This window comes from Dermacentor andersoni, chromosome 2 (genome assembly GCF_023375885.2).
Source record: "Dermacentor andersoni chromosome 2, qqDerAnde1_hic_scaffold, whole genome shotgun sequence".
Classification (NCBI taxonomy): Eukaryota; Metazoa; Arthropoda; class Arachnida; order Ixodida; family Ixodidae; genus Dermacentor; species Dermacentor andersoni.
Genome location: NC_092815.1, coordinates 6,674,580 through 6,690,350, shown reverse-complemented (window position 1 = coordinate 6,690,350; position 15,771 = coordinate 6,674,580). Strand labels below are relative to the sequence as shown.

Here is a 15,771-nt window from a genome sequence, read left to right as displayed (position 1 = left end):
TGCATTAAAAAAATACATATTTTCCTTGTCTTCACAGTGCATAGCATTCAAATTCGTTAGCAGCATATTTGGCGATGGCAATGCAGTTATTATTCATGTATTTGATCCCTCAACAAATTTCATAACGAGGAGGCCGAGCTTCAACATGAGCCAAAACAAAATTTAAGACACGCCACGTACCCGATGCATTTCCGTGATGCAGGATGCACCTTCCAATGGGGCATTCCTTCGCTGACCAAAATACCACCGATCTCCGAGGGCTTATGTACTTTGCGTCATGCAACACTGACAGACAAGCAGTCAATGAGTTGATAAGGATAATAGGGAGTGATGAGGGGTTATGTGGGTCTCATCACGGTTGATAATGGTTTGACATAAATGGATAAGGTGCTAAAGAGCCATCAGGGCTTACAATGATTGGAGAAATTTTGATAAGGACCGCTAATATTTGATAAGGGTCAGATCAAGTCTGATAAGATTGATAAGGGTTGCTAAGCACAGGATCAAGTCCGATAAAGCTGACCACAAATGATAAGGGTTGGTAAGTGTTTATACTGATCGGGTCAAGTTTTATTTATTTATTTATTTATTTCAGAATACTGCAGGCCAACAGTTATGGCCCATGCAGGAGGGGCTATACAAGGCATGTAAATACACTGTGACATAAAAAAAGAAAAAGAAAGAACGCCAGTTTAACAGATTGCCACTAATAGACAAGCAGAAAAATATGTATACACATGTACATATTCATACATATATATACGCATACGCACATATACAGCCCTCATTCACTCAAACAAATGCTCTTCAAGAGCTTTAACAAAATTAGGGGACTGGAAGATGGCCTCTGGAAGACAGTTCCAGTCGGAAACGGATAAGATTGATAAAGACACCGGGCTACGTGGAGATTAGCAAGTGGCCCAATGCTTGCGCATACTTAGACAACTCCAGTGGAGTTTCTGCGTGAATGTTTTTTTATTATGATGGCAACTATATGGACACCAGAGGCGCATTAATGCCTTTGTCGCCGCTGTGCTGTCGAGGTCAATGCATACATAGCTCACACATGGAGGACAGATGTGCAGTGTGTTTGGTTGCAAAAACAATGAAGCTAAGTAAATGCACTGTCACATTCTATTCAGTTGGAGTGAGGGCAGCATTCTGCTGCTGCCATGAGCGCTGTGCAGTGGTGTGCAAAGCGGTAAAGTACAAGCTACAAAACTGACTTTCGACCTCATCTCATGCATCACCAAAGTTCCACGGACGCAACGCCGCTGGCAGCACTTATTATGTCAGCATTGCGAGACGCCTGGTAGGGCACTGTTTATGCTGTGCAGCAGAAGTTCCATAGTGTCAGCTGGCAGGTCAGCCTGTATCAAAATTCTGGCCAGCTATTCAGCACACGAGTAGGGGAATGGGAGTAAAAAGAGGCATGTACATTATTGTTCAGGAAAAGCCCATTTCCAGAGCAGGCTGATTGGGGTGATGGGGCTGATTGAGGAGGTTGGGGTGACGGGGAGCGACGGCGTTGAGGCAACGGCGATCACACGGAGGAGCGGCTGCCAGGGGCATCAAAAGTAGGGTACAAACGGCGAAGTGAATAACGGCGAGCGTCGACATATGGGCGAGGAGCAGGGAATGAGCTCCAGTACGGCGGCATCCAGGTGGTGCGGCAGTGGCGAGATACATGACCAACGCGGTGGCAGCGAAAGCAGATCGGTTTGTCCTCTGGGGTTCGCCATTCAGCAGGATTGCATGGTCTGGGAGCGAAATACTGGTCATTACAGGTTGTGGACACGAGAATGGGTGCCGAATCAGGTCGGGAGAAAGAGCAGGCGGTAGGGATGCCAAGGTTTGCAATTTCTTGCCGCAGAACTGCTTGAATAATGGAAATAGTGGGGGCCGCTTGGTCAAAGGTACCGTCAAGGGGTTGTGGATGAAGGGGGGCCAGACTCGCCGCTTCAATCTCACGGCGAACGATACGTGTGACATTCTCTTGAAATGGTCGTGTGGCGGTAAGAGCAGAGCAAGAGGACGTGGCAGGGGTGTTTGGGAGCCGAGAAAACTGTGGGACGACACGGCGGCATTCTTTGACGATGGCGTCGACGGTAGAAACGTCGTTATAGACGAGCAAAGTGAAGCCGTCGTCCGCGATGCCTTTTAGGATATGGCCCACCTTGTCAACCTCGGTCATGTGCTCGTCGACTTTCCGGCAAAGCGCAAGCATTTCCTGTGTGTAGGAGACATACGATTCAGTCGACGACTGGACACGGGTTGCAAGCTCTTTTCGTGCAGCCTGTTGGCAACCTGACGGGTTGCCAAACAAGTCGCAAAGCCTCTCTTTGAAAATGTCCCAGGTGGAGAGCTTGTCCTTATGGGTGCGAAACCAGACACGCCATGTCCCATCTAGATAAAAGTTCACATTGGTAAGCATGATGGTAGGGTCCCAGTAGTGGCTTTGGCTAACATGCTCACACATGCTGAGCCAGTCGTTGACGTCAACGTCATTTTGGGCGGAGAATGTCCCAGGATCACGGAGACTAGGAACCATAACATACGTTGTGATTGGCGCCGCAGGTGTAGGTGGCGACGGGGCGGTTCCATCGGAAGCCACGGCTGAGAAGACGATGGTGCAGTCACTTCGGAGCTCCGTGGCGAGGACGGGAAACATTCCACCTCCACCACAATGTTATGCAAAGGACGAGTCAGTAAGACGAGCAACTATTTATAGGTTATATTTACAACAGTGGTTGCAGTGCTGACCAGTTAGATTCACAGCACAAGCCCAGTTCGTTGTTCCTCCTCTTTTCTCGAGTGATGATGCCCACGCACCTCGTTCAAACAATCACATAGCACACGCGTGTAGCAATATCATATGATAATATATTGCAAACAATACTTCATATTTTGGTTTGGTACACTGACACCTTTCTTTTTCTTTAACGACTGTTTATTTTGTGGTGCCATTGTTTACAAATTGTTCAACACACAGGTCAAATCTGACACAGTTCAGCCACGCATAATAATTTATTTAAAGCAAATCTCTGGCTGCTGCACCAGTTTCTCAACACCGAAGAAGTTGCAAGAACAGACTGTGAGAGATTCGTCGGCTTATAACAACCAAGTGCCCGGTGAATGGAATGAACGATAGCTTGGAAGATTCTAGACAACCGAGGGGAAGAAGCCTCATGGCTACACGAAGCAGATTATCAACACAATGCAGCACCTTGCCTTTTTTTCCCTGGAATTTCGGTCACACATGCGCTGATGAAATAATGGTGTCGCACAGGTAATTACAGCCCTACGATGCATTGTCTTCCTCTTGGTTTTATTGCACATGGACTGCTCACACTGCCGAACACCATGGAGCAATCTTTCTTCTTTTTAGGAGGCTTTGAACTCAGTCTAGCTTTGTTGTTTTCGTCGATAGTGCAGTGCTTGCACTCTTTTTTCATTCACACGTATATTGTGACGTTGGAAGAAGAGATAGAGAAAAAAAAAGCCTGCGTGGCACATGCAACACAGTCGCAGCGTAAGCTAGAGGAACAGCAGCATAGGAGCTCCATTTTCGGCGCCATGCACTACAGGGTCTTCGTGGTGAAGTCTCATTGTGTCGTTTTCATGACAACGATCTGAACTGTCCGCCCAGTGTTGATGGTGAGCTGTGGCTTGTGCTGGGGCTGGTCTTGCTCTCCACACAGCAGTCTGCTGAGCCCGATGTTGCCTGGTTGCAGCCGCATGCATAGCTCTACAATTCACACCTTCAGCAGCGGTTCGTACCATGCGAGGAGGTGCCATACCATTTACCAAAGAGTAATAAACACAGGTATCTGACTACGTGGTGCACATGTCATATCCCTTCACCCGTGGCACGGTATGTCGCTGCTGATTATGATGATGATAATGATGGTGGTTTATTGGCATCCCCTTCGAAACAAACAGTCACCCAGCCTGCTTGAGTTAACCAGGTGAAGCTACATGTTGCATGCAACTGCTATATGCAACTGCTACATGTCAGTACAGCTGGTGGAATATAACGGAACTGAAATGCAAAGCTTGCATGTATCGACACTACGCGGTGCACATGTCAAATGGCACAATATGATGATAATGAGAATGATGACTTAATAGCATTCCCTTTGAAACGGGATGATGAAAAGCAGTCACCTAGCCTGCTTGAATTATTCAGGTATGACATACAAGTTTTTCATTACAGCAATATTTATACATCTCCATAATCTTCTTTTTCTTCCACAAGACTTCTCTATCTGCCTTGTACCGCTACCTATGCAACTGTTACATGGCGTGCCACCTGGTGCAATTATATGCAAACTGCAATGCAAAGGGCGCACGATAGACGCTATGCAGCGTGCATGTCGCATTTCAAGGCAAGCGGCACAATACGATACTAATGATGATAATTTATTGGCGTCCACTTTGAAACATGGCGGTGATATAGTCACCCAGCCAGCTTGATTTAATCAGCTACACAATGTATATTTTTTCTAGCATTCTTGTATACATCTCCTTAAACTTCTTTTTCTTCCTCAAACGTTATTGAACTGCCTTGTACTGTTATCTGTGCATCTGGTACATGGCATTCTACCTGGCATAATAATATGCAACTGCAATGCTAAATGTGCATGAGACAACGCTACGTGATGCACAGGTCACATCATGCTTCTCCTCACACACTATGATGTGTTTATAGAGTATTTTTTCCGCTGCACGCTAGCAAGTGCTGGCCTGACTCTGTGGTAGCGTACTCGACTCCCAAGCAGAGGGAGGGCCTGGGTTTGATCCCGGTGAGAACTGGGCATTTTTTTTTCTCATCCCTGGCAATAGCTGCTACAGACACTAGACACCGGCAACGACAGACGCCACCGCCACCTGAAACGGCTGTTGAAATGACCCCATAACAGCTTACGTTGTAACATTTATTTCATTTGATGCCTGAGCACATCATTATGCTGGAAGGAGTCTCAACACAGAAGCAAAAAGTGATGGATACTGCCACTAAAAATGCAATTATTCAAAAGCCCAGTAATGTTGCTGAGATTGCTAACCTGTGCAAGAAATATGGATTGTCAGTCTACACTCTTGATGAAGTTCTTAACCAGCCAGTCAAGGTCATGTCCCCAGGGCCCTACATCTAGATGCCATAGAAATGCTGAACGCATCCTGAAATAAAGATAAACATTTCCTTTTGCTCAGCGGATGCCTCCAAAGATGAAGTGTAGAATGCCAGCTCAGCCTTTTGGCCATCGGTGCAGGCCTTGTGGCAAATGTCGACAGATACAGAGCGACTTTTTTGCTGCTGGCGATAGTGCAGACATGTCGGAGAACATTTTTTATGAAGAAATTGGTGCGGAGATGCAACAACTTCCATATATGGTATGGAGGCCTCCAGTCAAGATGATGATCGGGAAACCAGAAAGCCTGGAACTGCACCCCACCGATTTCATGGGAAGACCACACAATGGGTGGTCTTCCCATTTTTTTCCATTTTTGTAGGAGTTGCAAGTATTGCAATGGTCTACCTCTACAATTCACAATCTGGTTCTTACGTACTGCGGCGCACTTCCCCGTGTTATCCCGCCACAACTGCGATGCCGTTGTATCGAGGGCAGGCGACAACAGACACAGCCGGCAGCAACGGCGGTCGGCACAGGTGCATTCTCCCACTGCGCAGGTGTGGCGCGCGGTGAAGTCACGTGTCCTTTCTTTCTTCTGCGTCCTACTCTTGTTTGTCATCCTTTTTTGTTAACCTTACCAATGTTATTAGCCAGCCCAGATACCCCCCTATGAGACCACACATACGGCTCATTCATACAGGTCTGCAGGAATATTTTTCGAGGGGGGAGCGGCAACCCAAGGTAACTTTTCTCTGCAAATGAGGGAGTGGGGGGGGGGGTACCTTTACTAGTACAAATGTGGAGAATGCTCAACGTTTGCCATAAAGACGCGTAAACTTGCAAAAGATAAATGCACCTCTCCTTTACTTGACAAACGAGGAACCACATCAAATGGACTGGTGCAGGAAAGAAGCGCAAGAACACTGCCAATAACATGTAAACAAGTGAAAGTGCAAAATAAAGATTTCTAGTAGCATTTTTTGAATTAGCTCTGGAAGAATTAGCTCTGAAAGCTGGATGCCGCTTAAATTTGCACCCCGCACCGGGCACAAGCCTGCAGGTCTGTTAGGTAAACAGCTGAGCTGTAAAGACTAATAAGCTCTACTAGAAAATTTACACCACTGAAAAAAAAAAAAAACACACACACAGTGAAAGTTTGACCAACTGACCAGAATATAATTCTGGTCAGTTGTCAAACATACTGTAGTGTATCAAAACAGAGCTTTAATGCAGGGATTAATTTGCCTATATCATGACAGTAACATTCTTGCCTGTTGCCAACATTTGATGGTTGACGCCGGTCTTTGTCTGTCTCAGTGTGCTTTAGCATGTGGCAATGCATGGGTTAAGGGGAACCGTACACACCACTCATTCAGTTCGATGCAGATCACCATTGGCACTACTCAATGAGTGTTCTGGGCCCTTTTTTTTCTCTTCAGTTCCTGTTGAGGTGGTGAAAGGGCGTGTGCCACTGCCTGTTTCATTGGCTCAGGACCTGCTGCAAAGCCTAGTTCGAAGAGTCTTTTTAATCAAAACTGCTTCCACAGACAGTCAATGACACAGTCTCCCTTTGTCACAATCACTGTCAGGCACTTTCTGTTGTATTTTGATTCTTGCTCACACCTTGTATTGCAAATTTTAATGCTTACTCTCGTACTACAGATTTCACAACAGTGTGTATGTCTGAGGTTGTCAGCATACTCTTTCATCGCTGCTTTGCATTGATGATCGTCAGTCGTGGCAGTGGCTCCTGTTTTGATAGTGTCGCTTGGCAACAGACCTATATAGCTTCCCGACCAAATATCATGCTTTGCGATGTGCTGCATGTGGCGAGGTGGAGCGTCTGTCAACAGTCGGCAAGGCGTGCTTCTAGTTAATTATTGAGGTTTCTTTTTCTTTTCCTTTTTCAATGTCTACAGCTTGAATTGACTTACAAGCAGTTTCATGAAGCTTTCCACAGAGTCATATGCTTGAGGCTAGTGTGAAATCGAAACTATAGACTGCTAACTGCTGAGGCCAACACAAACAAGACACTACACATACTAACACTTCTGCAAATCGGCAGACACTGCTGAAAATGCAAAAGCGAGAGTAGGTATAATATTACTCCTTTGTTGAACCAAAACTTTCCAAACGCCGCACATATACCATGCTTTCCACACCATTCAAATGTTGCCAATAGCTGTGATTTCAAAGCAATATACGCAACGAAAAAAAAAATTGGAAATGGAAGCCATTAACCAATAATACAGAACGGCCGGTGCACGAATCTACTGAGCAAAGGCAGTGCAGAGGGAAGCAGGCTTTTCATGCTTGCACCAGTGGCGCGTTCACGCCACGTGGGTTTTCGATCACCACCATATCTTGCCTTCCTCCACGATCATCACAGATCGGCGTCCTCCTCTCCACAGCCGATCAGCAAGCAGCGACAGGTGATCGCGGGCAAGGACCACGCGCGGGCGTCAGATGGCGCGAGGAGGCCGTTCGAATCGCGGACGGCGAACGCGTGCACCACGACCCTGCGAGCCATTTCGTGCGCATAGTTTCCTACAATGGCCATTCTCGTATCCTCTTTATTTCACCGTGTTCTGGCGCAGGCATGCAAAGAAAGACGGAGACGGCAGCTACCACTAACTAAACATTTTGGCCATTTCGACCGGACAAGAAAGAGAGCGCTTGTCGCTATAGTCTCGCCATGTGGGGGTCGCGTGAAAGCCGCTCCGCTGCGCCACCCGCGAAGAGGCGAATTAATTTTAACCTCTCAACGTCGAGGAGGTCCAGCAGAATGGGAGATTAACATAATCGTTACAACGACGTTCGCTTTCAACGGAGCGAGCAGTAAGCGCCTGATCCCGGCTCGCTTTCGTGACAGATCACGGCACACGCCACAAACGATAGAAAGAAAGCCATGGGAGGAGGCGGCGAGGGCACGACCGGTTTTTTTGTCTACACCGAGCCAAAAATGAAAAAAAAAATGAAAAAAAAAGACAACTGCGAAAAAGCTTAGCCCCCGCCGAGGATGCGGTTGGATGACCGTTAGCGGTACAACAGCTCGCGGCTGTCAACATCGCAACCACAACTGCAAGTCACAATTCAACCGCTAACACAATCCATCTGTCAAAGTAGCTCTAATTGTCTCTAACGCCTCATTTCTGACTCGGGAGCCACAATCAAGCATACGGTCTGAAGCGCCAGGGTCCAGCTGGACCGCGGATGCTCACGAGGTCACGAGCGCACTGACTCGAAACGTGCCTTATGCTGTTGTTTGCAAGAGAAGCGTGGCCGTGGCGATGAGCAGCACCACGTAGCAGCACCGGTGAATTACACATACGACGAAACCGGAAATCACAGAAGCGAACGTTTCCAGCATCCATGGGTTCGGAGGATCGGCAGTGCCATGTAGGTTGATGTACTAGTACTACTACAAGCTCTGTCGATTGGCTACCGCGCGGCAACCAAAGGAAGACAGGATACTACGGCCACGCGGTCTCTACTTCGTTAATTTTTAGACACTGCTATGAAGCGGTGAGAGCAGCATTCAACTCGCGCAGAGCGACAGCGATCAAGCTTCCGATATCACATACAGAGAAAGGCACAAAATAAATATCGCGATTAAACGACGATCACAATATGTTCGAGATTAAACTCACCCAGAATGCATCCCTGAATGAACTCATAACTGCCTGAGGAGTCTGAGTTGTCATGAGGAGGTGAGAATCACCATTCGAAACTGGAACATTTTCAGCACAAGTGCTTTGTAATACAGTGTGACTAGTAAAAGAGAGCAGAAAAGCGTCTGCTTAAAACAGCTCCGCACAAAACAATTTTTTTATCGGTTTAAAAGAAAAAAAAACATAAAATATTGCAAAAAACTCACAAGTTATTAGTTTATTATTAAAAGTAGTTGATTTGTTTTTTAACTAACCTATATTTTTAACTTTCTGCGATACCGTTGTGTAGGGAGCAGGGCACAAACGCGTGCACAGACACACGAGTGGCGAGGGAGCGGGAAAGGCTATTAGTCAGCGTGAGAGCAGCATCGCCAAGTGTGAAGGATGACAGGCGAAGCCGCAACCACACCGTAAGTATGAATGAACATGCCGTAAAACTGATTAATTGGCTTTTATTCGAAGGTAGTGCCTACATGGCTTTTGCAGGGCGTAACTTTTGTCTTCAGAAAAAGAACGGCTTGGTGAAAGTTAACGACGAGTATCGTGGCTCCACCTGCGCGTTTGTTCGAGAAGGTTCGCGCTCAGTCGCCCATGCGACTAGGCCTAGTTTCCTTTTCTCGCGGTAATATGTGATGTCGCACTGTTTGTGTTATCATAAAACTTTTTGTCACTACTGTGATCATTGTAATGGGAGCTTACGGCAGGCAGTTATGCACTGAGTTCGCATCTCGACCGCGTTGTTCGAACACCCGGCGCACAAGACCGCTTTAGTAAGACGCTTCGCCGGTGTGACTTGTAGGCTCCCGGTACAAGACCTTAAAACATTAAACGATTTCATATTCCTTGATTTAAATTACTTGGCATTTGCAGTAGGTGCTTCTGCATGCCTTCGTTATCAGCTATTAGCTTGTCGCAGTCGCGCGACTCTTGGTGAGCAGTGTGTGCTGAATAGTTCCAGAATCGAGAAGCACTGTAAAGGCCGGCTTCGTAATGATTCAGCTTTTGTACCTCGATAATGGTTTTTCGATCGATAGTGACATTCATAGAACAGATAGCTTCGAATAATCTGCGTCTGTTACCGAACTCCAGTGCCTCTTTAGCTGATTTGCGACAACCCACATGCCGCTCGCATGAGCCATTGTTTTTTTGTACGTATAGGGGCGTATATCTTCTGACAAATTCGTAGGATAATAATGATTATGCGTTGGTTGTCATTGAAACATGATTGTTTTTAGCTGCAGGAGTCATAGCTTGCTGATGCCATTTCTTAATAGACGGGCCTTCATTAATACTGGCACTGCACAAACGCTTGATCAGTGAATACTTCTGTGCAAGTACCGAATTTTAAGCAGATGCTAAGGTGCCTCATATATGATGTATTCATTTTGAGTGAAGTTGTTTCGGAAAAGTATCGAATGTAATCGGTTGTTAAGGGTTTAAGAATAAGGTTAGACTGGACATCCAAAAAGTTCCATATAATTTTTATCGGGGAGGAGTCAAGGTGCCTGTAAGCAGGCTACATTGACCTTCAGATGTGCAAGATCAGAGCATGAACCTATTCTGCACTTGTTGAGTTTGGGATCCACTAGAGCGCAGGTTCAAGTATTGACATGCGTTTTCAGAGTTGTAGGACCACACTCTCCTGGCACGTAACTTGACAAGTCTCGGAATATCAAACCTTGTGATGTCATTGCAGAGTTTGCTCATGTCATGGCCCAGGTATTAAGTTTCTCGTTTTAAACATGTATGCAACTCCTCTGGCTGTGCTCGCACAGTGGGTGCCAGGGATGGACCCAAAGTCCATCCATATCCTCTTGGGCGATGATATATGAGCATTATAGTAAATTATTTAGGGTGCCTTGATGCTTTACAGTATTCTATTTAGTGTTTATAGGGTTTGGACATCCATTTAAAGGGACAGACAACCGCTCAGAACATTAATCGAGATAACCCCACTAATGGAATGATTCCCTATCATAGTGGCTAAAACGAGCCATGTTTTCCTTATTAAATATGAATTTATATTTTGAATTAATCACTAAAAGTCGCGAAAAATGACCTTTGGCGCCCCACACGGCAAAACATGAAGCTGCATAAGAGGGCCACCACGTGACCCTTCTACTAGTGTATGCAGTTCCTGGTCTTTTGATTAGTATTGAAATGCACTATTCTTTTCATTATTATAAGGTTTTCAGAAAAGTGGCGCTGCCTTCGTTTTCAATTAGTTGGCTTGGCTCGTCTATTGACAGAACGACGATGGGGGCCAGCCAGCCGTCATGTAGGCGTGTACTTGGGGAGAAATGCGGTACAAATTTATAAGAAATGTCTGTACAACAATGCAAACTTATTGCACCAGCTTTTTATGTTCAAAAGTGGTTGAAAAGATCAAAACGTAGGTGGTTAACCACAGTTTCACTCGCTCCTGTGAAAGCAAAACGATGGGCGGCTTTCACAATTTGTGAGGCGGCCTGTCGACATCGTTCTCACTTCTCAGCATTGCTGGAGGAGGGCTCCTACTTTTATTGAGGCGGCCCAGATCGAAAAGTTCTGCTTGCTAAATATCCATACACTTTTAGAAGTAACCACAGCAGATGTAAACACTACCAAGGGTGACCTTTGTATTGCGCCATAAAAAACTAGGTTCTTAAAAATTGGTTGTCAGTCCCTTTAATGAATAAAGAAAGAAAATTCCCAGACAAGAGCACTCCTTTAAGTGTATAAAAATAACTAGCGGAGTTGTTGCCATTTTCTGGCTATGGCCAACCCTTTTTCCTTGAATAATAACATAGGATTAAATAAAATAGTATAATTGCATTGGGTAATGCTTAAGCAGAATACTTTCACACTGAGTGAGTCTCTTTCAAATAGTTAATTGAAACAAAGTCTGTGGATATCTGGTGCACGCAGGTTTCAGATGCACAAATAAGTTGCAAATAGACAACACTAAAACTGTTAATTCAGCATCTCCCCATTGGTGTACACCTATGCAGCTATAGAGAGTGCTTTTTAGCATGGCTGGCAACGCCTTTCCTTTTGGGTGGTGAGGGTTTGTGTGGCCCCAACATTCCCAAGTCAGTGCCCTTTTCAGAGGTGGAAAGAGAAAAAAAAAAGTTTGAGCGGTCTGAAGAGCACAGAGAATGTCATTATGCTTTCTCATGATGTTACAGGCCAACTGCAATGGAATTTTCGACAGTGTAAAAAGTGCAGCTTCAGGTAATTTAGAAATGCAATAGCTTCTGTGTAAACGCTTGAAATACAAGCCAATACATCGCAGAGAGCTCGCAAAAATCAGTTTTTCGTACCGAAACTGAAAAAACGTTGCCATTATTGCCCAGCGGAAGTGACGTACAGTGAAGAATGTGGAGAACCAGTGCCTGTGCTGTCTGCTTTCCTTGCTTGTATTTCGTTAGTGTATCATCGAACAGGTCCCACACTTCTGCTAGCCACAGAATTAGTATACTTTGTTAGCAGCTTTGTTTGCCGTGATGCCGTTGCGCACTCGCAGTGTCTTTTTAATGTGAAGTATATTCTCACAGTCCAGCCAGTTTTCTCTACCTGGTCGTCTAGGTTCAACAGCAAGGCCTCGATGCGTTCTGCCTCCACTCAAAGAAGAGCGCATTCGAGTGGCCAAGCTAAAGGTGCAGCATAGTATGGCGTGATCCATGCGTGGCACAGTTACACTACATCGGCGAAAATTAGATGCTCCACAGGCTAGTGTGGCTGGCGCAGGAATAGAACGGGGTGAATGGCGCGCTAGCTTGGCTGACGAGCACCATGCTGCTTGGGTTCACTGAAGCGAGCGTGTTGAGCTTGCACCTTCGACAAAGTGCTCGCTTGCCGTGCGCTTGTCCACTAGCACTGTGGCAACAACTGATCACTGTTCTGCTGTCAGTCACATTTAAAAAGGAGGGTAAAGTTTTTGGCGATCTTAACGTCTCCAACATGACGTATCCACCTTCACCGGTTGCTGTCTGGCATGCTGGAAGCGCCAGACTTGTCCACCGATCAGTCTATCTCCATCTGTAGTAAAGGATGATTAGCAGCTGAGGCTTGGCATGGCTGGGCTAGAGGGGCTCGGTGCTAAGTGTGCGTTAACACTCATCCACACGGGCTGGCTTGCAGCCGTGATAAAGCTTCACCCATTTCACTTCGATGGCACTGCATTCCTGCATGGCTTGCCACCATATCTACGGCATTGCCACTGCGTTGCATTCTCCTTTGTGACAAATGCTGCATGCAGTTCCTGGTCGTTTTTGGCACTGTGTCGGAGAGGATTTCGTTCGGCTACTTCGACACGTCCGATGTAGAGACGCACGAAATATCTTGAAGGGGTTGCACTACCGGAAGTGATTGCTTGAGAATGTCGCCCTTGAATACAACTTGCCTTTGAATGTTGCCTTTAGTTTTCGTGTGTCATCGCGGCATCTAGTACTTATAGTCGCCCAAGAAAGCGTTTGCCAAGCAGATCTTGATGGGTAAGTGACTGTGCTGTTGAAATGTAGCTTGTGCAGTTTACATGCTTTGTGCGCATTGGTTGGTCCACGTTGCACTTGCCAGCTGCATGCTTTCACTCTGAAAGCTGGGACAAGAAAGACGTATTCGGCCTTCCTCTACTCAGACTTGTGTTCTGCACAGCCATTGCTCGTGTTCGAGTACGTATTCAAGCACCTGGTAGCCACACAACACGTCAGTGTTCTTGCAGCAGCTTAAATCGCAAGCGCAACTAAAGGATTCTTCAATATTCGCCATATCCGCATTGCTACTGCTTTGCCACCAGGTGCATGAGTTCGCATAGGCGCTATTTAATAGCTGCTAATAACAAAATTGGAAAATTGGGCAATTACTAGACCTGCGGCTTTGCCAAGATTACTTTGAGAATATATGCTATGCAACTATAGTCAACTTAGCCGATGTGACATTTCGTTGCAGTTGGCCTTGTGGTGCCATGCAGTTCTACTTCATAATGCAGAAAAGTTAATTGTCTATATATGCCAACTATTCAACAGTAATGTTTTTAGAACCATGAACACCAAAATTTGTAACTTGAGATATATCAGCATTGCCATTTGTTGGGCGTGTTTTGACATTGAAAGCATATTTAGCGCCAGCGAAATAGTTCAGAAGGGAGACGACACCACAATGAGCTAACTTCAACAACTTTATTTTCAGGAGGCGACCACTTATTTAACCCATGCACATCATCCAAATTTTTAACCATTCAAAAAATCGTCTCCTTATCTAACAAGTCGACCGAAGGGGCACTAACACACGTATCACTGCTGCGACAGATACCGTGTGCCTCAATAATTTCTCGCACACCTTTATCTTCGTGCTTCGCAAGAACACTGCAGGACCCATACACCAGTACACAGCTGCATTCCGGACAGTGAGTTGGCATATGACCGTATTGCTTATTTCTCACATTTAGATTGTACTCTCGTAACCGGTCATTAAGACGCCTTCCTGTCTGTCCGGTGTATTTTTTCCCACAGGACAGCAGAAGCTCGTAAACAATAGCCTCTGCGCAACCCACTGGTGCTTTACAATGATTTGTAGAACATCCGACAGCTGGCGTGTGGTACGCGTCTGTTAACCGACATACTTTCACAAGTTTTTCTGGTGCTGAATAGACCACTTTCGTGTCCACACGGCTAGCCTTTTTTTTTTTTTTTTTTCTTCCATCTTCTTTTTTTTTTTCCAGCCTATGTGTCGTTCTATGCAGATAGGGCACTGCCGCTACCTTCCCTCTGCGTTCCCTCCGTTGATTTGCCATGTCCCGAGTTCGACTGAACCATAAGAGACGTATAGATCTCATGGTGGCAAGATTTCTTTAATGCCTTTCCAAAGCACAAGTTGGCAATGCCCGCACATGAGGGTTGGATCCTCCTGCGTGTAGCCGTGCACGGCTTAGCCATGTCAGGGGAAAGGGGATTGTGGGGGTTGAGCTAATGCTCGGTGTTCGGACCGTTAAGGCCCCCCAGCGGAGGCAACACACCTCCTTGGCCTCTGCTTCACGTAGACTGCACCTGCAGGCTGACCTGCCTGGGGGAAATCGGCAGTCGCCTTTTCCTGTCCTCCTCTCCGATCTTCGTCTTTCTCTCTCGCCTTTTTCATCTTTCCTGTCTTCTCTTCACTTATCACTTCCTAGTTTCCCGGCGGCAAGGGTTAACATTGTGTGGCTAGCCAGTCTTGGTTATGCTGTATATTTGGTTAGCAAGGGTTAACATTGTGTGGCTAGCCAGTCTTGGTTATGCTGTATTTGGTTATAGCAGCAATGTATGGCTGGCGTAGGCAGGGCTTCTCTTGAAGGAACCTTTGTCACGTACCCCTGTTGGGCTCCATGGTGGGTGGTTGGCATTGCTGCTAAAGACCCCATCAATACTTATGGAAAATGCTTCTTCGAAACTCCCTGGTCGCCCCCAGAAACGAGGGCACACTGAAGATGTCTTTGAGGTTTTCGGACGCCAAGTACGCAACTTCCCACGTTACCATGTATGTAGTTCACTCGGAAAAACCCGACAAACCAGTGCGCACCATTTCACCGTTCCTTGTATCAAAGTCTTTGATGTTTTTGGTCCCGGTTATAAGGCGACGAGGATGGCAAGGGTGATCTCCTCCTGGAGCTCCGCGATCAGAAGCAATACCAGGGTGTTTACCAACTGGGCAAACCGGGAATTCTCAGGGATTTTGAGTAGTCTGGAAAAACTCGGGGAACTTGTGCCTCTATCAGGGAAAATTAGCTGTAATTTTATTGAAAAGGTCGAAAGTCGCAGTAATGCTGGCTCAAGTAGCTTTGACGCCCTGTTGTCGGCAGGAGTAGTTGCCAGTGTACATTCAACGACCGACTTTCCGGATTCCCGATAATTTGGACGGCTTCGCGACGCCGGCACAAAGCCCATAGAGTCAATGTATTGGAACGTCTGAAATTTCGGACGCAAGACCTCTTTGCAGTCTGATTTTCCGGG

The 15,771-nt window shown here is 46.2% G+C and overlaps 2 protein-coding genes across 3 annotated transcripts in view; one reads left to right on the top strand and one right to left on the bottom strand.

The window, feature by feature from the left end:
- The window catches only part of Nost (Nostrin), a 67,947-nt gene extending 59,013 nt beyond the window's left edge, over window positions 1-8,934 (bottom strand). For both annotated transcript variants that reach the window (XM_050190187.3, XM_050190188.3), the window contains exon 1: window positions 8,786-8,934. In XM_050190187.3, coding sequence (XP_050046144.1) covers window positions 8,786-8,839 — 54 coding nt within the window. In that variant the 5' untranslated portion in view covers window positions 8,840-8,934. The remainder of the gene's footprint in view (window positions 1-8,785) is intronic.
- A 173-nt stretch (window positions 8,935-9,107) lies between these two features.
- Window positions 9,108-15,771, top strand: part of p23 (cytosolic prostaglandin E synthase) — a 66,655-nt gene continuing 59,991 nt past the window's right edge. The window contains exon 1 of the mRNA XM_050190204.2: window positions 9,108-9,216. Within this exon, the coding sequence (XP_050046161.1) occupies window positions 9,191-9,216 (26 nt within the window). The 5' untranslated portion in view covers window positions 9,108-9,190. The remainder of the gene's footprint in view (window positions 9,217-15,771) is intronic.